We start from the raw sequence: 24,520 nt of genomic DNA on the forward strand, positions 1-24,520 counted from the left end.
GAGGCGTCCCTCACACTTGCCACTTCAGGGGTCTGAAGTAACGGCTGGGGAAACCATGGGTGAGATTTCACATCAGACAGAACCAGGAAGGTAGAGGCCTTCTTCTCTCTGACAGCAGCTTCTCTCTGTTGTTAAAAACGGCAGCTTCTTTGAGGACTAGGAGGCATCCCCTAGAAATAGATTCTCCCTCAGGATGAAAGAATTCTGGGAGGGGGTGGGGAATGGAGTGGGGGAGGTGAGGAGAATGATGGTAGTGCGACAGCTATAAAGCCAAGCAGAGAACGCACAAAGACCCCAGAAAGCTGAGGGTAACTCCCCGTGAAAGCTGTAAGCAGTCCCTAGCAGATCTCATGTGAGCATTCCTCTCTTCCCTGGTGTCTCCCTCCTTCTCTCACTCCTGGGATCGCTCCCAAATATACCATCGGCACCCCATCCTCAACTCACACTCTGTCCTGGGGGAACCCCAAAAAAGAAGACAGGTCAGTGAGACCTATTTGACGAGTGCGTGAGACAGCCCTGGGGTCTGGCTTCCACCAATTAGCGGCCGCGCCCCTGCTTCCTTTCCACTGGGGGGCTTGGATTGGCTCTGGAAGGGCCCTTGTTGCTCGCCCATTCCCAGATCCTCCTGCACTCTTCTCTAGTAACCGTATCACTGATTCATGAAGCTGTTAATCTTTTATGAGGGGCCTTCTAAGGCTGCTGGGTCAGCCCTGGGGCCCCTCGCCTCCTGGAGGGTGCTGCCCAGGGATGAACGTGCATTGTATGTGTGGCACACACAGAGAGGGACCCACCAGGGAGCAGGGATGTCGATGATGGCAAACTTCTTACCCCCGGCCCTGCCTAAAGCATGCCATTCTCTCTCTGTCTGGCTGCCCTTCTGGCTCTCAGCCTTCCTGGAAAAGGTGCAGGGAGCCAACCTTGACCAGCCCCACTTTGACCCAACGGCACCTTGCTCCTGCCTCCTATCTCTATAGAGGTTATTACGTGGTATTTTAGCTGACCCTTCTGGTTACTTAATTTTGAGCTCCCGAAAGGCAAGGCCCGTGTCATTCATTTTGTGTCCTTTGTTAGAGATGGATAGGGTACACACCCTGTGCTCGTGGAGGGAGGAAGGGTTGTCGCCGTGCTCAGTCACAGCATACGTATGAAACCCTCTGGTCAAACCACTCGTCCTCAGAATCGCCACGGACAACACTCAGTATTTTGCGTGGGCCAGGCTCTATGCCTTATGCTCTGCATAAGTTATGCCTAACTGCTCTGCCTTGTGTAAGCCCATTTCATCCTCCAACTGACTCCTTGTATGGGGAACTACTGTCACCCCATTTTACACACAGCTAGGAAGTGGTAGAGTTGGACTTGAATCCATGGAAGCGGGCATACATTCTCTTCTGAATTGCTACAGTGTTTGGGTTCATTCATTCGGTCATTCATTCATTCAGTGACTTGCAGCCATGAGCCCCCCTGTGCTGGCACGGCACTCCCTCAAGCGGTGGACGTATACTGCTAAGCAGAAATGGCTGTTCCCACCCTCCCTGGAGCTTTTCCATCCACCTGGAGGTCTAACTGCGTGTTGCTGTTACCATATGCTGTCTCCAAGTCTTTTGGAAGCAAGTAGGACATGCAGTTAATTTTGATCTTCTGGGATTTGAAGTGTGTGGTTATTGTGTCCTGTGATTAACTGTGATTCCAGCTGGACCACTTTTAAGTTGTGTGGCCTGAGGCAAGTAACTCACCTTCTCTGGGCCTCTTGGGTAATAAAATAGGAGCTCCTGCAGACCCTAGAGGCTGATGGGAGGATTATGTGAGGCAATGCATGGCACACAGTATTTGGCATAGAGCGGACATTTGGTAAGTATTACCTGAAGTCACCAGCTGAATGAATTAAACTACGTGAGGCCAATAGCCTTGTCTGTACTCTGTGGAGGAGGAGCCTGAGCTTTCAGTGACATAGCCAGGACTAGAACCCAAGTCTTGACATCGAGTCCCCTGCCCCTGCTGCTCCTTGCTGCTGGCATGTGTGGGTGTCTCTTTTGGGAACAGTAGGCATTTGCATTCTGTGTCTGTCATTCACATTGATGCTTAACACTGTTGGATGTTCTTTTGTAACTTCGATGCTCCGTGTATCTCTTCAATAATTTGACAAAGACCGCACCCCCTCCCCGCACTCCCCGTTGCTGCCCATGGGACAGAAAAGCCTCTTTCATTTCATATGCTAGATTCTTCCTGTCTGGCAGGGAGCTGGCTACTCCCTTTCCTACCTAAAAACTGGTCACATTTTCCCTTTGAATGTTACTTAGAAGGCTGTTGCTTTGGGAGAGAGGGTTCCTTCAGCAAACTGTTTCTGAAGTTTTGCTAAATCCAAGCATTAGACAAGATTCATGTGTCTGGCCTTAAGAATTCAGTTCCTGGGATGCCTGAGTTTCTAGTCTACCCCTTGGGGACATTTCTGTTAGGAGGCAGGTCCATCCTCCTCTGGGAGAGAAGAGATAGTTACTCAGCTAACTGGCCATGTCCCTGCTCTTGCCAGGTTGAAGGCAGGGATGCTGGAAGGTCAGCTGTGATGCTTTCTTGAAAACTGGAAGGAGACTGAGAACATTCTCTCTCTCTAATTTTTAAGCTGACAGTCTGGAGAGGAAGGAAGGTTGTGGAGCCTGCCCACTGCTGGAACCATGGACAGCTCTGAGGCCGGCTGTTACCCTAGTTTGCCAGACTTGTGAACTCCCTGACGAGGTTGGTGGAGATTGTTCCGTTACCTGTAACACAGTCCAGCACATAGTAGGTTCATAACAAACAGGTATGGGCAGAATGGGTGGCTGGTAGGCTGCAGATCTCAAAGCAGAAGAAAAGCACTCTCCTTAAAGTCTTCACCAACAATAAAACTGAAATCAGTTTAGAATAGTTAAGCTTACCCAGAAAGTTACTGAATGTGCCCTCAGAATATTATTATTCATAAGAATGAATGCTTTGTCACTAATTGGAATGAATGAATAATTATAGCTCGGTGCTTTCACTTATAAAGAGTTGTTTTTTAAAAAAATAAACTCTTAAGGAGTTTAAGTGTTTAAACTCTCTAAGTCTTTAAAGTCTTTTTTTAAAAAAGAGTTTAAGGCATACAGAAGGGAAAGGTCATGGTTCTGACCTTGACCTCAAATGGTTTAAACCCTGACCTTAACTTCCAAGGTTCACTGCTCCCACCTCTGCTCCTTCGTTGCCCCCTTCTCTCTTTATTCTGACTGTCAGAGAGGGACTCTCTGAAGGCTTCCCTCACCACCACTGGGCTGCTGCTTCTCCAACAGGGGCAACAAGTAAGTTTCATCTTGCAAGTCAACCATGATTGATTAGCAGAGTCTACCTCAAGTTGAGTAGTGGGATTGATGAACCTACACACGTGGGTTCTGGAAGTGGAGAATTGTGTTTAAGGTATTTGCTGCGCCTCTCATCTTGTCTTCTCCCTTTTGATCTTTGGGCCAGGATTTCATGGAGCTCACAATGTAGCCCCACTTGGTTGTTTTGGCCAGGTTTCCAACTCAGCAAGTCTAAGACACAGATCATTGAGTCCTTCAAATCTGTTCCTCTTTCTGGTCATACTGACCAGCCTCCTTGGTATTTCTAGATTTGGCCTTTTCTTTTTCACTCTTGAGATCATCATCTGAGTTTGGGCTGCCAGTATCTCTCACTTGGCTACTCTACAATGGTGCCTTCATGAGTCTCTGTCCTCCCTGCCCCACTGCCTCTGACCCACCATATATGCAGTTCTGACCTCCAATAAGTGTCCAGTCTCCATGCTAGAACTTTTAATGGCTCTAAATGCTGAACAGAGTCTAACATCTGTTTGAGAGTTAAGACCAATCACATTCATTCTCCATTTCTTTCTGCTTTGTTCATGTGTTTTTAAATAAACATTTTGTGATTGCTGTGATGGAAAAAGTCAGATATGTGTTGTCTCCTAAGGACACAAAAATAAATGATACATGACCTCTGCTTTGAGGTGCTCCCATCTGGGGTGGAGACAGACACCTAAAAAATTAACTCCAATCCAATATAACAAAACGACACTTGAAATGCCTCTTTTTCCACCTTTGGTTGCTTTTCCAGGCTGGGTCCTTCACCTTTCCTTTGGGGTCTGCCCTCAATGCCATCCTTCCCAGCATGTTTTTCTTCTCTCTCATGGCACCTGCCACCCTCCAGTAAAGAGTATGATGGCCTGTTTGGGTCCATCTGCTTCTACTCCCTTTCTACAGACAGGAGGTCTTTGTGTCATTTTTGTATAAGGAAAATCGTCCAGCACACAGTAAGACCCCACTAAGAGTTGAATTGATTCATTCCAGTTTTTGAGTAAACCTCTCTCTCATGTGTTCTATTTGTCCTCTTCAACTCCAATCTGATCTCTCAGTTGGGTCATTCACCCCTTTGCTTTGGTGCTGGGTTGGGGCCAGACTGCATGGCCCTGCCGCTTACAGGTTGGGCATGTTAACCCCCAGGTGCCTCAGTTTTCCTATCTTTAAAATGGGGGTTATGCAAGAACCTTCATTATGTAGGTTAATGTGCTCAGAATAGGGTTTAATTTAGCATCTGGTAAAAGTGCGGACCTCTACAATGGTCACAAAGGACTTTCCCTAAATTTTGGCAAAAGGCCCTTCTCTTTATTTTTCCTTTGGGCTGAACCCATTAGGTGTTTGTTTAAAATAATCACCCTCTTCTGCTTCTGTCTACCTTGTATTTTGTCCCCCTCACTGTGAGTCCCTGGGGTTCTGCCTGGGAGGGTATGGGCCTTGAAAAGTTGTGGAAAGAGAAGGGTGGATGGAACAGTCACTCTGTCCAGAAAAAGCCCCCACTGCTCACAGGTCACACCTGATTGCCTAGCAACAAGAAACATACATCCTTGTAGCAGCTTTTAATTTTGTGGGGAAACAAAATGTTCCCAATGAATCCTCAAGTCACATTCTATTGAGTTCAAGTTGGCCTGAGGCACATAACCAAAATGAACAGAACAAAGCACCAAGGCAGGTGGGGTGGGCAGGGCCCTGTATTTAGAGACTGGGGCTGGGGTTCCCCCAGCGGGTAGGACAGATGCAGAGGCCCTCGACCAGGTAGGGGTTCAAAAAGTGGCCTTGCCTCTTCCTCTCCAGGAAGCCTATTCTCAGCCTGTTTCCAGCCCCAGCAGCTGCCTGCCTTAGAAGAAACCATGTGTACCTCCCACAAGCAGGCTCGGTGGTACAGTTCCTGCTTTCTCCTTTAGCTTCACCACTCAGGTCCCACCTCCCAGCCTATGCTGGGGCCACTCCCCACTCTCTGCCCTCCAACACACATGCAGCCTCCTCTCATTTTCCAGGTCTTCTCTGCCTCCTGATTCCAAGGTCTCAGAGGATCCACTCTGTTATCCCCAACCTCAACCCTTTGCTTATTTCCTCTAGATCATTTATTATGATGGATAGCCTCAATGATTTTGCTCTTTTCTTCATTATTTTGCTTGTCCCCCACACTGGAATGCAGGACCTACCAAAGCAGTGATATTATTTTGTTCATTGCTGTGTCTGTCTCCAGGGCCTACACTACATCTAGCACATAGTAAGTGCTCAAGAAACATCTGGTGAACCAATCGAAAACCAGATGAAGGTCTCTTCCTGTGCCTGGTGCTTAGTGAGCCTTTCTGACCCTTGTCTCACTCCAGGCTTTTCTACTCTGCAAAGGAAGGTGAGCTGATACCCTTAAACCCCTACTGCTTTGTCCCACACTTACTGGAGGAAATTCCTTCTCAGAGATGTATGGCAAAAATAAAAATGTCCATAAACTAAACAACACGCAGAAAGTCATCATTCTTAGTACTTTTCAGGGTAAAAACTTTTGGACAGAGCTGGTATCATGCATCCCAAGAGTCTCTGAAATTCTAACACACAAAATAGGGATAGGGGAAAGCATATCTATGATATGAGGGCATCTGGAACACATTGAAAGAGCAGGGGTTAGGGCCAGGCAGGCCTGGGTTCAGATTTCCCCCCTGGCAACTTGTTGTTCAGCAACCTCGGGCACACCATGCCTCAGTTTCCTCATCTATAAAATGGTGTTCATACTGGAATGACGATGTGGTATTTAAAGACCAAGTAATCCAGGCCACACCCCATGCTCAGTATTAAACCCCAGGGTGGGGACTCACCCCAGCCTCAAGTGGGGTCTCCATTAGCCTCCTATCTTGTGGCTGCACTTTTCTCATTAACATGCTGAGGCCTGAAGCATGGCTGGCTCCCTGAAATGGTAATTGTTAGGACGATTTAGGAAAGCCTTTGGGGGTGACAGAAAAGCTGGCAGTTCCTGATCAAACAGTCTGCTGTTTCACAGGCCTATCTGTAGAACATCAGAGGGACAGTTTTGCAGTCTGGCCCCGCGCTGACTGTCAAAAACTTGATCATTCCAAACCCCGGAGCTCGCTTGCTCACCACTTTCTCCTTGTCTGGGTAATTAGATCTCCCAGGACTTCAAGAGGATGCTGGCGGCTTCGTGCCAGCTCCTACGTCCTTGAGGCCAGCAAGGGGGCAGCAGGAGGCACATCTCTCTGAGTCAGATTCCAGCCTCTCCCTGGCTGGTACCTTCCCCCAGACCCGACTTCTGGGTGGGGATGAAAGGCACATACCTTTCCACATCAGAGAGAGTGGGAATGCAGTCTGGGGCCAGGGTACGGGCTGGGAGCATGTGGCTTACTGGGGGCTTTGGCTAGGGCTAGTCTCCGATATTTCCGTGGTCCCCATACAGAGCTGGGCGGTGGTTCTGGTTGTGGGGAGGCAGGCTGAGGAGCCTGCAGGCCACACATATGCACATGTGTATACAATCCTCACTCATGTTTTCACTTACTCAGAATCCCACGAGGTGCTTGGGGTTTCAGAAGCAAATGAAACTGCCCCTGCCCTCAGGAAGCATAAAATCGAAAAGTCTAGGGTGGTTCCTGCCTACCCACCAGATACTCTATGGAAGAGAAATGCTTTCTTCTTTTAGGAGTAAACCAAAGTATGGTAATTTACAAAGCTAATCTCTGTGTTCTACAGTTTGCCTCTGCAGGGATTCTACCCCCCCGCAATGCGGCTTGCCTAGGACTTTTCCTGCATGCTTATTCCTCTGGGATTGGGCCAGTTTTGTAACCCCTTTACCTTACTGAACACTCAGTGGCCTCCTGAGACTTGGTTCTCTCCCAGCTGGTAGCTCCAGGCTCTAACAGACTAGGGGACTCGTTTTCTGACACTGTAACTTTTCCAAATAACATCCTGGCGAGAAAAGAGATGGAGGAAGAGGCACAAGATTGAGAAAGCTAGAAGACTCAAAGACAAGTCCCATCTCTGTGACCCATCACTGTGTGACTCTATGCAAGTCCTCTCTGAGCCTCAGTTTCTATACTATAAAATGGGAGGCTGAACATGCTTATCACCCAGGCCAGCCATGATATAAAAAGAGATCATGAAATGTTATAGTGCCTAACAGAGTGCCTGGCAGAGCCCAGGAAAAGGACACAGGAGATCTGAAAACACTGAACAGCTAGAGCCTGACCAGAACTCACCCTCAGTCAAATGTGGGGATGCAGCATGTTATTTGAGGCTAAGGTTAGATAACACCTCCACAGGGAAGCCCTCTTTGACAGCCCATCTCAATCGCCTCTTCCCCTGTGTGCCCTCAAAGTCCTATCCACCTGATACATTTTCTTGTTCATTTATTTGTTTCTGTATTTTTTTGTTGGATCCCTATAAATTTTGTGAGGGGAGGTATCTGTGTTCACTGCTATATCCCCAGCACTTAGGACTACATCTAGCATCACATAATAAGCACTCAATAAATGTTTTTTTAAAAGATAGAAGAATTAAATGAATGCAATGATTCTCAGCCAGAGGATGGGGCATACTCCACCAGAGGATGTGTGAAATTTGGTGGGGATTAGTAAGGGGTAGGGTATCTATAGTCTCAACATTATAATTATTACTATTTATTTTCAGTTATCTTTAATTTATTCTGGAATCCCAATAAGACATCAATGGAAAGGCAAGTTCTGTGGTTTTAAAGGAAGCTCCAGGGACTCTCATCTCCTGTGGGCCTAGAAACCTGTCCTTGAAGACTCTGCAATGGGTGACAGCTGGATCACACCAGGACTGAAGATCACAGTGAAGGATTTTAATTTTGTTCTAAGAGCAGTGGGTACCACTGGGTTTTGAGTAAATGGTGGCACAAGCAGATTCATATTTAAGTTTATTCAGGCCATGATAGGGAGAATATATGGAGGGAGAGAGGATATAAAAGGGAAAGGCTGATATACACATTATTCTCATTTAATTTTTCTGGTAACCCTGTAGGTAGGCGTTATCTAAGCCCACTTTTCAGATGAGGAAACTGAGGCTCAGAGGGGGACTATAATTCATCTGAGGTTACACAGTGAGTGAGTTGAGCTGCTGACATTGGATCCTCAGTTGGTGCACCATGTCAAGGCCCTGCCAAACAGCCTCCAACCCCCGGGTCTGGGATTCAGGCCCCACTTTCATAGTCCACAATGCCCAGACCTGGAGGCCCTTGAGAATGTTGCGGCCTAGAAAGAGGCAGGTGAGTGGGACCAAGAAACCAGAATCAAGGTCATTGGAAAAGGATGGGTCTACCTGGCCCCACCCTGGCCCCACTCTCTCTTATTTGGGCCTGAGCTCCAGTGTGTTTTGGAGCAAAGGGAAACTCTCAAGCTTCTGGGTCTGTCTGTCCTGCCATTGACCCCTGCATGTCCCAATTTCCTTCCCGAAAACTGAGCTCGGTTTTCCAGCCCTTGCTCCAACGTGGAGCATTCTGACCGGGGATCTTCCTCACGCTGCTTGGGGGGCCACTGGTCCTCAGATGACCCATCTCGGAATCACATCCCCACAAATGCAGAAGGAGACACAGAGAAAAACCATCACCCCTAAGTCTCACCCCTTAGCCCCAGCACCGGCCCCTTCGGGATGCTTCCTTTACGCTTCTCTTCCCTTGCATCTGTTTTTGTGAGGCTGTTGCCATGGTCACTGGTAAACCTCCCTGTTTTCATATCACCTATTTCAAGACCTCATTCATACTACTTTGTGTTCTCGGTGACTACCATTTTCCACAGTGTTCCATGTGGCATACGGAGAAGCTGAAAATAGGCTTCATTGCTCTCCTAATACTGGGCATTTAGAAATTACTTTTTTTTTTTTTTTTAAATTATCACACAGAGATGTGGTTTAAAAAGTTGAGACTGGGGGTGCCAGGGTGGTTCAGTTGGTTAAGTGTTTGGTTTTGATGTCCGCTCAGGTCATGCATGATATCAGGGTGGTCAGATTGAACCCTGCATTGAGCTTAGTGCTCAGTGGGGTTTCTTCTAAAGATTCTCTTTCTCCCTCTCCCTCCACACATACTCTCTCTCTAAAATAAGTAAAATAAAAGAAAAGAAAATGAAAGAAAAAGCTGAGTGTGTTGATGGGAAGACCTGGGTTCTCATTTGGTTTCATGCCAGATGGCTGTGTGAGATTGGGCAGGATTTTTCCCTCTCTGGGCTTCACCTTCAAAAACCTATTGAATGATGATGATGGTAATGAGAATAATAATAATGGTCTGCATTCCCTGCAGGCTCCGTACTCTTTGTTACATCTGCCGTGTGTTCTTACACACACCTGCTCATGTAGGCCTCACAGGGGCCCATGAATAAGCACTAATTCACAGATGAGTAAACAGGTTCTGAGAGGTGAAGTCATTTTCTTGGCATAGCACAGCAAGTACAGAAGTGGCAGGGATTCAGACCTGGGGGCGTCTGCTATTTAACACTTAGGCCGTATCGTTACTTCCTAATGCCCAGCGTGCCATAGGCTCTCTGAGGCATACATGTCCATTCGGCAGTGAGCTCATCTGCCCCCCAGCCCCCAGAGGCCTCATCTGTTCCCATTTATGTCCCTGCTTTTAGAGGAGAGAAACTGTTTTCAAGAGCAGAAGTGATTGTCTCAAGTGACAATGTTTTGGATTGAACTGAGTCCCTCCACAACCATCAACTCCAGCGCCTCAAATGTGACTGTATTTGGAGGCCAGGTCATTGCAGAGGTGACTAGTTACTAAGTTAAGATGAGGTTGTCAGGGTGGGCCTAATCATCTATGACCGGTGTCTTAAATGTGGGCACAGAGATGCATGGAAGACAATGTTAAGACACAGGGAGAGGATGGACATCCACAAGCAAGGAGAGAGGCCCTGAACAGGGGCTTCCCTCATGGCTCTAGAAAGGAGTCAACCCTGCTGACCAACACCTTGATCTTAGACCTCCAGCCTCCAGAACTGTGGGACAACACATTTCCATAGTTTAAGTCCTCTGGTCTGGGTCATTTGTTATGGTGGCCCCTGAGAAGGAGCACAGAGGCTGTACAAGGATGGATGAGAAAACTGGGGGGCCTGGGGAGAGAAGGATGGATGCTTTGGGGGCAGGGAGGATGGACTCTGCCCCCTTTTCCACGTGTAGGGATTACTAAGAGCTCCCTGGTTGTCGGAGCTTTATGCTTGGGCAGGGCCCTTCCCTCCTGGGCCTCTCTGTTCCAATGTGTACCCGGGGATTGCTGGATGGTCCCTGAGCACTGTTCCAGACCTGTGGTCCTATGCACCTGTGAGTCACTCAGGCCTTTGTTACATCTGCTCTCACCCAGTTGAGTTGTTGTGGGTGATGGGAGATAGTTCTAGAGAATGCTTGATTTTGCTCTTCTGTTCAGCAGATGTTTCCCAAGACCTCATCCAGCAGTTTGTCCCCAATGCTGTTGTTCTTTTATTGTCCTCCTTGAACCTCTCCCGACAATCTCTATGTCTAACTGACTGCCTATCCAGTGTCAAACACCCTGATCACACCCTACCTGCAGGTGACCCTCTCCTTATGCCTCTCTAACATCTCCTGCTCTGCCTGCTGCCTACTCCCTTAGTAGCTGGCATTTCCTAAGGACCTGTGCTTGACAAGTGCTCCAGGTGAACTCATTCATGTTTATTGAGTGTATTCTGTGCTAGGCACTATTCTAGGTGCTAGGATATAGCAGTGAACAGCACAGGCCCACATCTCTGCCCTCCTGTGGCTCACCTTCCCCTGTGCAGGTGTGGGACTTATGAGCACACTTATGAGATGACTTCTCTGTCATCTAGGTGTTTCACTTCTAGGTCTAGCCTCTCTGCTGGGTTCGGAGTCGCTGTTCTCTCCTAGTCTCCTCCATGAGCAGTCAGCTGCTATCTTAAAAATGGAGCCTTCCTTGATCACCTATCACAGGCAGGGTCCTGCTGCTCAGTGCTCCCTCCTCTCCATTACCACCACCCTGGCCAGGTCTAACTCTGTCACCTCTCTCTCAATGACTGTCCTCTCCCTCTGCATTGCCTTATTCCCTGGGCTGTTTCCCTATTCCAATCCAGACCAGCTGCTTTGACCACACTGCTCCTCTGCTCGAGAACCCTTAGGGCTCTCTCCTGTCTCTTAAGGATATAGATCTGGAAGATCTATAATGCTCAGTTACCCCTAATTATTTTTTTAAAGATTTTATTTATTTATTTGACAGAGAGATCACAAGCAGGCAGAGAGGCAGACAGAGAGGGGAAGCAGGCTCCCTGCTGAGCAGAGAGCTCAATGCAGGGCTCAATCCCAGGACCCTGAGATCACGACCTGAGCTGAAGGCGGAGGCTTAACCCACTGAGCCACCCAGGCACCCTGTTAACCCTAATTATTATCACTTCTTCTAGTCACTCCCTCGCCCAAGCTCCAGCCAAACAGAAGGAAAGGCTCTTCCTTTTACACACTCTTCTCTGACTCTGTGCTTTTGTCCCCACTGTTCCCTCTCCCTAGAGTGCCCTTCCTCATTGCAAACCCTGCCTATCCTTCAACATCGTGCTCACATACTGCCTCCTCCATGAAACCTTCCCAGATTCTTCAGCTAGAAGGGCTCACTTCTGCCTCTCAACTCCACGGCATCTTGTCGGCATCTATTACACAGAGAGAGCAGAGTCTTTTCTGCTCCTAAGTAGTCCCTGGGATCATTTGCTGGAACCACGAAAACTTCCAAGGGGGGGGGTCTCCCTCTGGGGTAGAGGCTGAGGCTGTCGGGGGGTCCTAGGGAACCAGGAGCCGAGATGCTAATTTCCACTGCCTATAAATAGCTCTAGGTCTGAAACTACAGCAGGGGCCTGGGTTTTGCCAGGAGGAGTAAGATAATCATTTTGTGGTGAGGGGGGCCTGTGGAGATAACTTACCTGCCCTGTCAGGGCCTCTCGTGTGACAGGCAGGTCTGCAGGGAGAGCCTGCTTCAGCTCTCTCAAGCTTTGTGGGAGCCAGGCTGGGCAGACCCCTGAGGTTGACTTACCACTGACAGTCCAGCCTGCATTTACTGAACAACATCTCTCACTCCTTGGCCCATTTGGTAGATGAGGATATCGAGACCCAGGGAGGCAAAATAATCAGAAACAGGTGTCCAGACCCTTGGGCTTCTGGGGGCCAGAAAATTTTTGCCAGGGAATACCCCTGGGCCTTTGGAGGTCAGTGTGTGTAGGATTTGGAAGCTGCCTGGTAGGGAAGGGGTGGGCTGGAGCTGGTTTGAGGGGCTGCAGGCATGGTTGTGGATATGTTAGGGTCGAGTCTCAGCTACACTCCCAAGATTCAAGGCCATAGTCACTGGCTCTGAGTCAGCCATCCTTTGGCCAGTTTGATGTCTGTACTGCTAGGGGTATTGAGGCAGTGTGTTTAGAATTCTAGAATGTCTGAGTCTGGAGGAGTCTCAGAGACAACAGAACCCATACTCTTATTTTCCAGATGGGGAGCATGAGGGGCAGAATTGCAGGGTGGAGGTGGGCGGGCGTGAGAAGGTCTCAGTTAATAAGCGTCAAAGTCAGGATGGTCCCCACCCGAGTCTTCCTAGCTCAGTGTCTGCTAACACAGGTCGGTGGGCTCAGTGTTCTTTTCCTGTACCCCCTGGGGGAACAATACATGAGGACAGACAATCCTCTCCTGAGGCAGGGCCCTCTGAGGCAGGGCCCTCTGTGTGTTTTCTTATTAAGTCCATAGACTAGTATGGGCCCTGGGAGCTGGATACCACCTGCTCCATTCTACCGATGTAAAAACTGAGGCACTGAGAACTTACATAACCTGGGTGCCAACCCAGGCTTTTACATACTCTAGTTTACTGCCTTTCACCAATTTCATCAAGGGTTTTCAATTTTTTTTCTTTTATTTTTTAAAACAACTCTTTTTTAAAAAAAAATCTTGCCAGATGCTTCACCATGCAAAACAGATAAAAAAAAGGAGCTGCTTTGGTACATGGTGGGGCAGGAAGCTCAAAACTTCACCTACTTATCTCCCTGTCCCCTGGGGCACCACTGTGGAATGCCAGGGAACCCAGTATAAGAACCACCTTTCCAAACCCTCAATTTCCCTACATTCAGCAAGTTCTTTGGCTCTTCTGGCCCATGCAAAGGGGCTGTACTCTCTCTCCCCACCCCCCACACCATCCTACCTCATGCCCATTTCACACTCTCGTGGACAGCACAGACAAATATAAACACCTATTACCAAAGCAGAGCCTGCCCACAGCATGAACAAACCAACTAGAAGTCCTAGTCTACAAAAACCAATCCCTAGTCTGTGGGCTGAGGTTCTCTGCCCTTTGAGATACATCCTAGGCTCCAAGCACAAGAATTCCTCATTTCTTTGCATGACATTCTAGGTCTCACCTCAGGGCCTTTGCTCATGCTGTTTCCTTCTCTAAAAGTGTGATTTCCTTCCCATCTCTGCATATTCAACTCCTCCCCAGCCTTTGCGACCTAGCTCAAAGAAAGCCTCTCCTGTATTTGTCTTCAGCGGGCACGGATGGGATTGCCTCCTCCTACGACCTTCAGCACACCCCCTCTGGCTGAAGAGTTATTTTTGTCAGCAGGAGTCAGTAGAGTAAGGGGATTATGTGCACATGTTCAGGAGTCAACCTGCCTGGGTACCCATTCTGGCCGTGCCCCTTATTAGTAGTGGTGCTCTGAGCTGTGGATAGAAACAATTCCTGTTTGCGAAGATGAAATGAGGTAGTAGCACAGACACTCTGCAGCAAGCCTGGTCTGCAAGCACTCAAGATGTGTTAAGGAACCTCTAGGATCACAGATGTAACTGGTATTGTAGCTAGACTGGGAGAGTTTTCAGGACACGGAAATTTACAACCCAGCTCTGCACCCCTCTTTCCTGGAAGTGTTTAGGGAGCTCTGGATGGGGAGGGGTTACAAGAGGGGATCCCCCCTCTCGCTGGAAGGAGGCTCTGGCCCCTGCCACTGGCTGCCCTTTTCTACTGGTTCTTGCCTTCTTCTGTGACCTTGGAGTTGTCTCCTGTCTGACATGCCCCTCTCTTTGCCCCTGATCCTAAGATGGAGAGGGAATGTCCTAGAAGGCTGTCTCTCCCTGTCTTGGCCTTCCCACCTGTCCTGCATACAGCCACAACACACAAACACTGCTTCTGAGCAGCAGGCAGGCATCTCTTCCCAGAAGAGCAAAGTGGCTCAAGCTGCACATTGTAAGCACACAGTACATATGCATTCAACAAGAGCATGTGTGTCAGCCTTGCTGGCCTACACCTCCGATTGGCATGACTGAAGCAGGGGAAGCAATGGGACATTCACTGAACACCTGTGTCCATGGTTCTGGTAGGTGGGCATGCCCTTTACAAAAAGGGACGCTGAGGCTCAGAGGGATGGAATGATTTGCTCAAAATCTTCAATGGTGGAGTTGGGACTCGAAGTCCTTGTTCTTTATGGTCCCAAGCACATAGTAGGCACTTAGTGTTTAGTGCATATTTATTCTGCAGAGCAAAGATGTTTTCAGAGCAAAAATCAAGACCCCCTTTTTCTCCAAGCTGTTGTTTCCCACTCAAGGGGCTGCTGTGAGGACATGAGGCAAGCCAGTGCAAGGGCCTGGCCCTGATGAGTTTGCACGCAGTAAATTACCGCTGCCCAGTAGCTCGGGGATGCGGGCTTTCTGCATAGTGTGAGGCCCACCTGTAAATGTTCCCCACAAGTACTTGCAGCCTCCATTCCTTCCCTGGATGCCTGACTGCATGCACCCACAAAGCCAAATAGCATTGTTCATGGAACAAGAAGTCCGTCTAGACTTGCTGGAATACACCCAGAAGCCCTTTGGTCAGTGGTGGGTCGGGTGCTTCTGCTAACTGTGCTGTACCTTCTGGCCACCCCCAAGCCTGTGGAACTGTCTGCCTCACACACATTCTGCTGACCCAGCCTGGGAAAATGGATAGCACGTATCAATCAACATGTGGGTTTATTTTATTGATGATTCAGAAAGATGTGAGGGTGGCATTCTGGAAAGCATCCACACGTGATTCATCAGACTTTCACAGAAAGCTAGTGCTTTTAAGGGATTTATTTTTCCTGGTGATGGTGGTGGGGGGTGTATAAACTTTGCAAATCAGATTTGGGGCTTTTTTTTTTTTTTTTAAACCCACAGCCTCACATGTGTTGCTCAAGCCCACTGATCTGCCCAGATAAGCCGGCCTTTCACTTCTCTGTTAATTTAAACCAACTTGTCCCTAAAGTCACACAGAGACTCCTCAGCATAGAATAGTAACAGCTCATATAGATGCAGCACCTGCCACCCGCCAGCCACTAAGCACTTCACATACGTTACTTGGATCCTCACAGGAACCCCAAGAGAGTTTATGCAACTGTTATTGTCCCATGTTACAGATGAGGAAACCGAGGCACAGAAGGGTCTAGTGTTTCACAGAGGGATAAGAAATGCAGCCAGGATTTGACCATGAAACTGAGTTGGCCACTTCACCAAGGGGACACTAGTCCTACCACTACTTCCCATGGACGGTCCCAGCTAGGCCTGCTACACGGGTGTGAATGGTAACAGTGCTGGGGTTTGGCTATGACCACTGCGTATTTGGTGCTCCTGAACCCGCCTTCGCTTCTCAGCTACCCTTTCTACCCCTCTAGGCTCTCCTCAAAGGCACAGAGCACGCCCGCTCTTTGTGCGCACCTTCCCCAACACATGGACGGGCCTTCCACACAGCAGGCCCACAGGCACACGCCGCTGGAGCGTCCATCCTCCTCTCCGACCTCACAAACTCCACGCAGTCTGGGTGCACTGACCCGCACCACTCCGCGGTGAGCACGTGGCCGCGGTCTGCCCTATCAGCTTTCTCTATCTTGTGGCCACAGGGATTGGGCCAAGAATGGCCACGTGATCCCAGGTGGTCCAATGAGAGTTTGTTTTGGGACTTAGGGGAGGGGACCGTGGGGAAAGAGGTGCCTTTGGCGGCTGGGGGCGAGGACGGGAAGGTGTTAGCCTGAAGCTCACAGGAGGGCCAGCCTGAGAATGAGGCCAACGGGGAAGACAGTGGAGGTGAGAGGTAGCAGGAGAGGGATGGACAGAGGCTAGAACCGTCCCTGAGCCTTTCAGTTGCACAAGCCAGAAAATCCCTCTTTTGCATAAGCCAGTTTGAGATGGGTTTCTATCATAGAGAATACTGGTGGATAGAAATCCTCAGTGAACACTGAAGATGATTCTTTTGTAGAAAACTTTCAAAGGATTTTCAGCCCACGGTCTCCAAATGGCGGAGGGTGGAGTAGACCATTCCCATTTCACAGAGGAGAATATAGGTCCTGGTCCACAGAGCTCAGGAGCCTGTTTGGTGTCAGAGGTGAGGCCAAAACGCCTCTCCAGCCTACATGCCCTCCCCTCTGCCACCCTTGCATGTCTCTGAGAAGGCAGCTACATCTCCTCAGCCTCTTAAGTATTTTGATGAACTTTTCTCCTCCAGACTTGACACCTGAGAGTCCTGGGTTCTAAGAGCAGGCATGGATCACTTCACGGGAAGACCCCAGTAAGAGGTGTTCTTGTGTGTCTCTGGTCAGGCCGTGAATTCCCCATGTGGACCCTGTGTCTGAGGGGTTCCCAGCCTCACCTGCCTGGGACACTGCTGAGTCTGTGGCTACCTTGGTTCCCCCATCAACCTCTCTGGGCCCCAGTGATGCTCGGGGAAATGGAACACATGGAGAAATAGAGCACCACAACGACAGACAGACGACCCCCTGGGGCCCAGAGACACTTAAAACACACGCTGCCTTCACACCCTCCCCCGTGCCCAGCTGGCGGCGGCTCTGTGGATGACGACACAGGCCCTGCTGGTCTGAGGGGCGTTCTGGTTTAACATTGTGTTTATGCAACACAAGGCACGGTCCCCGTGATCCACTCTCCTCTCCTCCCTCAGCCCCACTCTCTCCTCCACCTGGGCCGGCCATAGGATTCATACAAAATTAACCGGAGGTTCCGTTTCACAACACTCCAGTATCCAGTTCCTACCACCTCCCTCCCCCGCCCATTGGCCCCCTTCTTTGTTCCCCTGTCTCCCCCACCAGGCAAAGCCCAATTCAGGAAGCACCCAGAGGGACCTGAGCTGCCCCCTTTGACAGCCTGAGGTATTGGGGCCTGGAGGTGAAGGACAAGGGGTGTGCACGCCAAGCAGCTCAGGGTAGGGCCTCTCAGAGCTTGGGGAATTGAAGCCAGTTGTTCCATGGGTGATGCAGGCTCTCCCGTGTCCTGTACCCCTGCTACAGCCTTCTAGCCCATACAAAGAGGGGCCCCAGGGGTATCCCCCACCTCTCTGTCTTCCTCCCTTATTTCTGTGAATATTTGTTTGAGCCCCCAGGCATTGGACCAGATGCAGGAGACACAGTGAAGAGTGACAAACAGCTCCTGCCTCTGGGGCCTCGCGGGCCACTCCAATACCTATCACCCAGCTTTCCAGATTCACCACAAAGCAGCCTACTCTGGGAAGCCTTCTCTGGTAGCATATTAACTCTTTGTTTGGTACCATCTCATTTATTCATTAGACTTATTTATTTATTTTAGAGAATGAGAAAGAAAGGGAGAGAGAGGGAAAAAGAGAGCACTAGCGCAGGGGAGGGAGGGATAGAGGGAGAGAAACTCAAGCAGACCATCCCCCCATGCCGAATGCAGAACCCAATGACGTGGGGCTAGATCTCAGGACCCAAAGATCAAACCTGAGCTGAAACCAAGAGTCAGATGCCCAGCCGACCATGCCACTGAGGGGTCCTGGTACCATCTTATTTAACTGCTGATTTCTTTCATGGGGATAGAGCTGATGCATGTTGTTTTTTATAAGAAATATTTGGCTATAATAATAACAGTGATAATGAACATCATTTTGGCAGTGTCTAGGGTATGCCATATACCACACTAAGCCCTTCATGTGGATTATCTAACTTAATATTCACAACATCTTGTAAGGTGGCTAGTGTTATTACTCCCATTTCACAGATAAGGCAACTGAGGCTCGAAGAAGTTAACCGAATTCTCTGCGTGTGTCCCTTGAAGAGTAAATGTCTCTTGAAGAGTAAGCCTGTCAGGATTTAAACCTAGGTCTTGGGCTCTCCTGTCCTATCCTGGGAGGGTGTTCAAGGAAAGGAAGCAGTGGAGGGCAAGGAGGGAAGGGCATTGCCAGAGTGGAATGGAACCAACAGTGGAGGAGGGAAGGAACGGAGCTCAGGTCAGAGACAGAGGCCAACCCTGGCCTCACAGGGAGCCAGGTTTACCCTTGATTTGTCACCAGAGTCAGGCCTTCAGGGGGAAATTCCGACACTGCCAGGCCGTGGGAGCTGAGCCCCTGGTCTGTGCCAGCAGCAGGTGGTGCCCTGGATGGGAGGGGGTTTCTCACGGTGTCAGCCCCCACTTGCAGAGATCTTTTTGCCTAAAATTAGCTGGATGTGAAGGATAAGGCTAATTTCTGCGTGGCCTGGAGCAGTTTCCTGTAGTGTGACTCAGAGGCCGGCTCCTTGCTCACGTCAGCAGACGAAGGGCACAGGGTGTTGGGAACGGGCAACCTGAGGCCCTGTCTGCAGCTGGCACAGCCCCAGACCATGTGGCTTTGCAGCTGGGGGCTGGGGCTGGAGGACCCAGCATTTCTTGAAGTCAGAAGAGGGCCAAATAGGGCATGAATGCTGACTAAAGAAAAGTTCCTTGGTGGCCCCAATGTACTGAGGCCCTCATCAGACAGAAGGCCCCTTGAGAGGATAGTTCTCAGGTGCACATGCTTGGCTCAGGGATGAGGACATATCTGGGAATTGTTCAAAGTCTGCTCTGATGTGGACAGTGGTGGTGACCTTGAGCCCTCATATTTCTTATCTGTGAAATGGGGTAGCAACACCCGCTTCTAGGAACATGTGTAATAAGAACACAGCACAGCCTGGTAAAAAGTGTTGTACCATTCACAGGCATTGGCCAGCATTCCAGAAGGGTCAAATTCCACCCTTTCCAGAGAATATGCTGGTTTCTTCCAGGGTTATGATAACCATAATGAAAATAACAGCGACAAGAGCTGACACTTATTGAGACTTAGAGACTGAACACTTGGCCTAGTCTCATTCAGTGTTTACAGCCTATTTTACTGATGGGGAAATGGAGGTATTTAGTCTCTGGACCTGAATCCTAACACATAGCACTATCCATGGGCTAGGCATTGTTCTAAGCTACTTCACTGTGTCCTCACCACCCTATGAGACAGTCACTATTATTGTCCCAATTTATAAATGAGGAAATCAAGGCATGGATTGGTTGATACCTTGCCCAGAATCCCACAACTGGTAAATGGTAGGGCTGGGATTTGAAACCAGGTCATCCAAGCCTGAGGTCTGTAGCATTATGTTCTTCTGCCTTTCCCCAAACCTCTTCCAGCTCTACCTGCACCCTGGGAGATCCTTCTGGGTACCAACACAGCAGGGGTTCTGGTTAATCCTGCTATGGACTTTCTCCTCTCTCTCAGAGATCTTTCCCATCAGAGATCTTATTTGGTCCTCATGAAAGGAAATTAGGAAATTAGGAAACCAAGGCCCAGAGAGGTAAAACCAAAGACCCCAAAGCACACACGGCTCACAGGAAGCGAAGTGATATTCAGAAATCTCATTATTCCTTCCATTGTAAAGAAGAGGAAGCTGGGTTTCCTTTATTTTCCACACAATGCCTACCTTTTTGCAGTGCCCTGGCGTTCTGTGGAATTCCATCTAAAAAATGCTGCTCTGTGCCATGCTACATGATTTTCCTTCTCCTTCCTCCATAGCCAAGTTCAAGTATCTCCTTCTCCAGGAAGCCTTCCCAGACCTTCCCTGTCCACCCACCTCACCTCTCCTCTGAGCTTTGAGGTCCATGCTACACCTGGGCTGGATTATATGCTGTTTTGGCTACTCAGCAGCTCCCTGTGGGCCAGTGACTCAGTGGCCACATCTCAGGGCTTTACTAGGCAGCTATCCACCCTCTTCTGTGCCAGGTACTAGACTGGGCACTAGATGTATGGGAGGAGCAGGACAGGATTCCTGCCCTTTGGTGTGTTCGTGCTTTTCCAATAGTACACAGTGGAGGGAAACAGTGAACCAAATGGTGATGGCCGTGCACAGAGCTGGAGCTTGGCCATTGGCTGCTCAGTTTCCCAGGGTCTAAGAGCCTGGCAGAGGGGCAGGGGAGGCGGGTTTCTTCATACCATGGTCCATATGCCAAGGTCCATGGCATGGCTTTGAGGGGCTCTGTAAATGTGCTGAAGTGTGAGCCACATCTATAGTTTATATTTTTTTGTGTTATTGTTGTTTTGTTTTGTTTTCCTGGGGAAAAGGACCACAGCTTCCAGCAGGCTCTCTGCAGAGCCTGAGACCCAGATACTTAAGACTTCCTGACTCAAGAGAATCTCCTTGTCCCATTGAAAAGATACTGGGGTGACCCTGCCTCCTAGCATACTAGGGGCACCAACCTGATGGCAGAGGTGAGCATGGACCATTCTGCAGACTTGTGTTCACAAGAGGCCCAGAAGCCCCCAGGTAGAGCTCGTTCCCCTCCCAGGGCACATGTGGCTGTTCCGAAGCTCCAAGTTAGAATCATGCAGTCAAGAAAGGATGTTTCCTCTATTCTCACTCTACTTCTTGCCCCAAACAAAACCAAACACCACCAAGAAAGGAAGATGTTTCTAAACTGCCTAGCTGAGTGGCCAGAGTCCCCAGGCAGCTTCTGTAGGAAATGCTTTGAGGTTGGTGCCCAGCAGTGCCCAGATCATGGGGACTAGAGTCAGGAGACAGGACAGGAGGGCCTTTTAGCCTCGGATTTCTCATCTGTCACATGGGAGTAAGAATTCAGATACTGTCTGCCTCCTACCTTGTGATACAGATAACTTGAGGGGAGGGATTGTCATCCTTTGCTTAGAATAATAATGGCTGCCACTTACTGAGTACCTGTTGTATGCTCAGGTTTTTAGTAGGTGCTATGAGGTAGCCATTGGTTCCATCTTCCACAGGAAGAAACTGAGGCTCTGCACACCTCTTTGCACAAAGCTGTAGGACTGGGGGGTGCTGGGGAAAAGCCTCACACCCACACCATTGGGGTTTATGCAGGGAATTCTCCCTAATGGCAAGTGGAAAGTAACTGGGGGGATGTAGACCCAAACTCTACCCTCTGGTGCTCAAGCTGGGTTGGTTTCTCTTCCTTCTGTCCAACAGCTGATGACCTGGGTCTGGTCTCCTTCAGCCAGGCCCCCAGAAGCTGAAACCCTTTTTCTCCTGAGATGCTAGGTCTGCTCATTTTGGCAGTTACAAAAGAGCTCCTCTCCCATCCCTAGGGCAAGGCACACATAGGCATCTTTCAACTTTCCCTAATGGCCCATCTGCTTGCCTGCCCTGTCTTCCAGCAGCTCCATGGCCCATGGCTGCCCCAGAGACCTAGGGAGCCACACCATCAGAATTTGGATTTGGGACAATTGGACACAACCCAGGCCAGTGACATGGGTTGTGGAGTTGGATTTGAATGCGTGGTGGCAATGTTGTGGTCCCATGTCTAAGCCCAATGAGGGGGTTCCTGGGGCCTGGGGAAGGGAGGTCAGGGGCTGGGTGGTGGGATCCCAGATCCAAGCACTGTGTTCAAATCTTCCACACTTACCTTCGACAGGTGAGGTTTTGAGGCGCCGGCAGATGGCTTCAGTGTCCCCGTAAGTCTCTTTGATCTTGACCACAGCCTCGGTGCCCCGTAGCTCCATGAGGGAGCGGAGCTCCTCCATTGTGCACCCGAACTCGCCCCCATGGCTCGACTCATTTCTTTGGTTTTTGGAGTAAAAATCGCTGTTGGTCATGTCACCCATGTTTGCTCCAGTCCCTGCTTGGGGTGGGCCCAAGGGTCAGCACTAGACAAAAGGTTGCTGGGTGATGGATCCGCGTGGCTGTCCTTAGCACAACCTCACTGGATGACTGTGGCTCCTGGTGGCCGACTCTGGGTCCCAGGGGGCGGGGGCGGCCGAGGTGGGCTGGTGACAGCGGTGGTGAGCTCCAAAGGGTGTCCCTGGGCACGGGGCAATGTCCAGGGGCCGGAGGGGCTCAGGGCTGTAGACCCAGGAGTCTCCATTCAGTGGGGTCCATGCTGTTCCCTGGAGCTGGCATCTACATGGTCAGGGGTGGTGGCTCCTGTGGGGACAAGCACAGAGTTGTGACAAGGGTCAGGCATGGAAGCTTCATGGGACAGGTGCTCAGGAAGACCCAGGTTGTGTGTGCTTACACAAACACACACACATACACACACACACAGCCCCAACTAACACCCCCTACATACATACATTGGTGTTTCCTACATGGGTGTTTCCTACAATACCCCATAACACACCAGCTCACATTGTAAATCTAAACATACTGGAGCCCACCTGGACACTCTACAATATGCCACCCCCGAGGGACAGACTGATGTACCCTCAAAACATACTCTATTTGTCCACTGTGCTATTTAACACAATGACTTCATGACACGCATCCTGGTACACACACCCTCTGACATACACAACTTGGAGTGTTCTGCAACACCTGACCTGCCTACTTTTAGGGCCCACCTCACTGCCATACATACACACTAATACGTGAATCCCACTTCACACATGTGGACACCCCCCTTCCTGCCATAAACACTACCCACGTAAGTGCACTTCTAGGAATAAATCTTCACATTCCCACCCCCTCTCCTCAAAAATACCTGTGCTCACAGTCTTGTTTACACGCACACTGTGCTCTCACAGTCTGGAGCACAGCCCCACCTCCTAAGTAACGCCCCCCCAGGCTCCCCAGCATATATGCTTCCTCCATTCATGCCACCTACATCTGCCGATAGACTGTGGTTCCCACTCTAGTTTCAGAGGCAAGAGAATGGGAAAAATCCGCCCACCCTCACCCACAGTCCCCAACAACATTAATCAAGGCCCTTGGCCTGGCTAGAGGAATCAGCTCATGCATATTCACCAGGACATCACTGAGCAGCCCCCCACTCCCCACACTTGGCCCCAGCATGAGCTGGGGTCCATGGAGCCCTCACCTGTGGGCCCCCACAGTTCAGCACCACAGATAGCGGCTAGGACATCCCTCAGGGAGCCGAGGAGGAAGAGGAGGAGGAGAGAGCACCGGTTTTTCCCTGCCGGCCAGCCCGGCCACCCTTGTAGAAGTGTGGCATCTGTGGGGCTGCCAGGAGAGAATCCAATCCGCCCTGACACCCAACACCGATGGCCAAGGTCCCCGGCAAGCGTTGGGTGACAAAGGGCCTCTGCTAAACTTGGCTGGGCCTGGCATGGGGACTGGCCCCACCCAGAAGGCACAGACAGCTGGCTATCTTAGGTCTGGGACAGTAAGGGGGAAGGTGTGGGGGAAGGAAGATAGGACTGAGCTCCCAACCTAGCCCCAACTCCTTCCCCTTGTCCCCTTCCCCATCTCCTTGCTTCACCAACTTTTCCTTTTGCAAAAAAGTGCTGGAGGCATTTTAGAGTCAATTTCATTTTTCTAGTAAGGAACCAGAAGCTCAGAGAGGGAAAGGAACTTGTTCAGAGCCACACAGAGCTAGCTAGAGTGGAGGAGTCCAGAGGTGAGCTGATCTCTGGACTCCCAGCCTGGTGCTTTTTCCCCTTCCTCTAGGGGGCGCTCCCTACTTACACTCCGAAGAGCAGAGGTTGGGTGAGGGGTGCCTGAAGGCAGTAAACAAGACAGGCTCTTGAAAATGGGTTCAAAAGGACTGGGTTCAATCCAAGTCCTCCCAAATCCTGGCTCTGGGACCCTGGGCAAGCTCCTCCCTTCATTTTCCCAAGGCTTTGTTTCCTCATCTGTAAAATAATAATCACTGTCCCCTGTCCATTTGCTACCTCTCAATTTATTGGGAAATAATTATAAACCATGTTCAAATTCACTGTGTTTCCACCTGGGTTATGGGGCTTTCCAGCCATGGGTCAGGGGCTGCTGGAGCCTCAGGGGAAACCTGTCATGACTTCCACGATGGCACCTTTACTCAAGGATGCAGGAGGCTTTATTCTTACACTGGGAGCAATGACTATCTTATAGAGTGGTCCTGATGCTGCAAGCAGAAACACAAGACACAGAGACAGAGTGTGTTTGGGGGCCCCACCCCCAGTCCTGTAGCAGCATGCATGGTCCTTGGCCATCTTAGCATGTACCACCCCCAGAGTTTTGACCCAAACAGTA

General features: G+C 49.9%; 1 protein-coding gene across 11 annotated transcripts in view; it reads right to left on the reverse strand.

Moving 5' to 3' along the window:
- ATP2B2 (ATPase plasma membrane Ca2+ transporting 2) overlaps positions 1-24,520 on the reverse strand; it is a 367,144-nt gene that overhangs the window by 91,105 nt on the left and 251,519 nt on the right. For all 11 annotated transcript variants that reach the window (XM_059161728.1, XM_059161734.1, XM_059161732.1 and 8 more), the window contains one exon: positions 21,960-22,477. In XM_059161728.1, coding sequence (XP_059017711.1) covers positions 21,960-22,158 — 199 coding nt within the window. In that variant the 5' untranslated portion in view covers positions 22,159-22,477. The remainder of the gene's footprint in view (positions 1-21,959; positions 22,478-24,520) is intronic.

This window comes from Mustela lutreola, chromosome 2 (assembly GCF_030435805.1).
Source record: "Mustela lutreola isolate mMusLut2 chromosome 2, mMusLut2.pri, whole genome shotgun sequence".
Classification (NCBI taxonomy): domain Eukaryota; kingdom Metazoa; phylum Chordata; class Mammalia; order Carnivora; family Mustelidae; genus Mustela; species Mustela lutreola.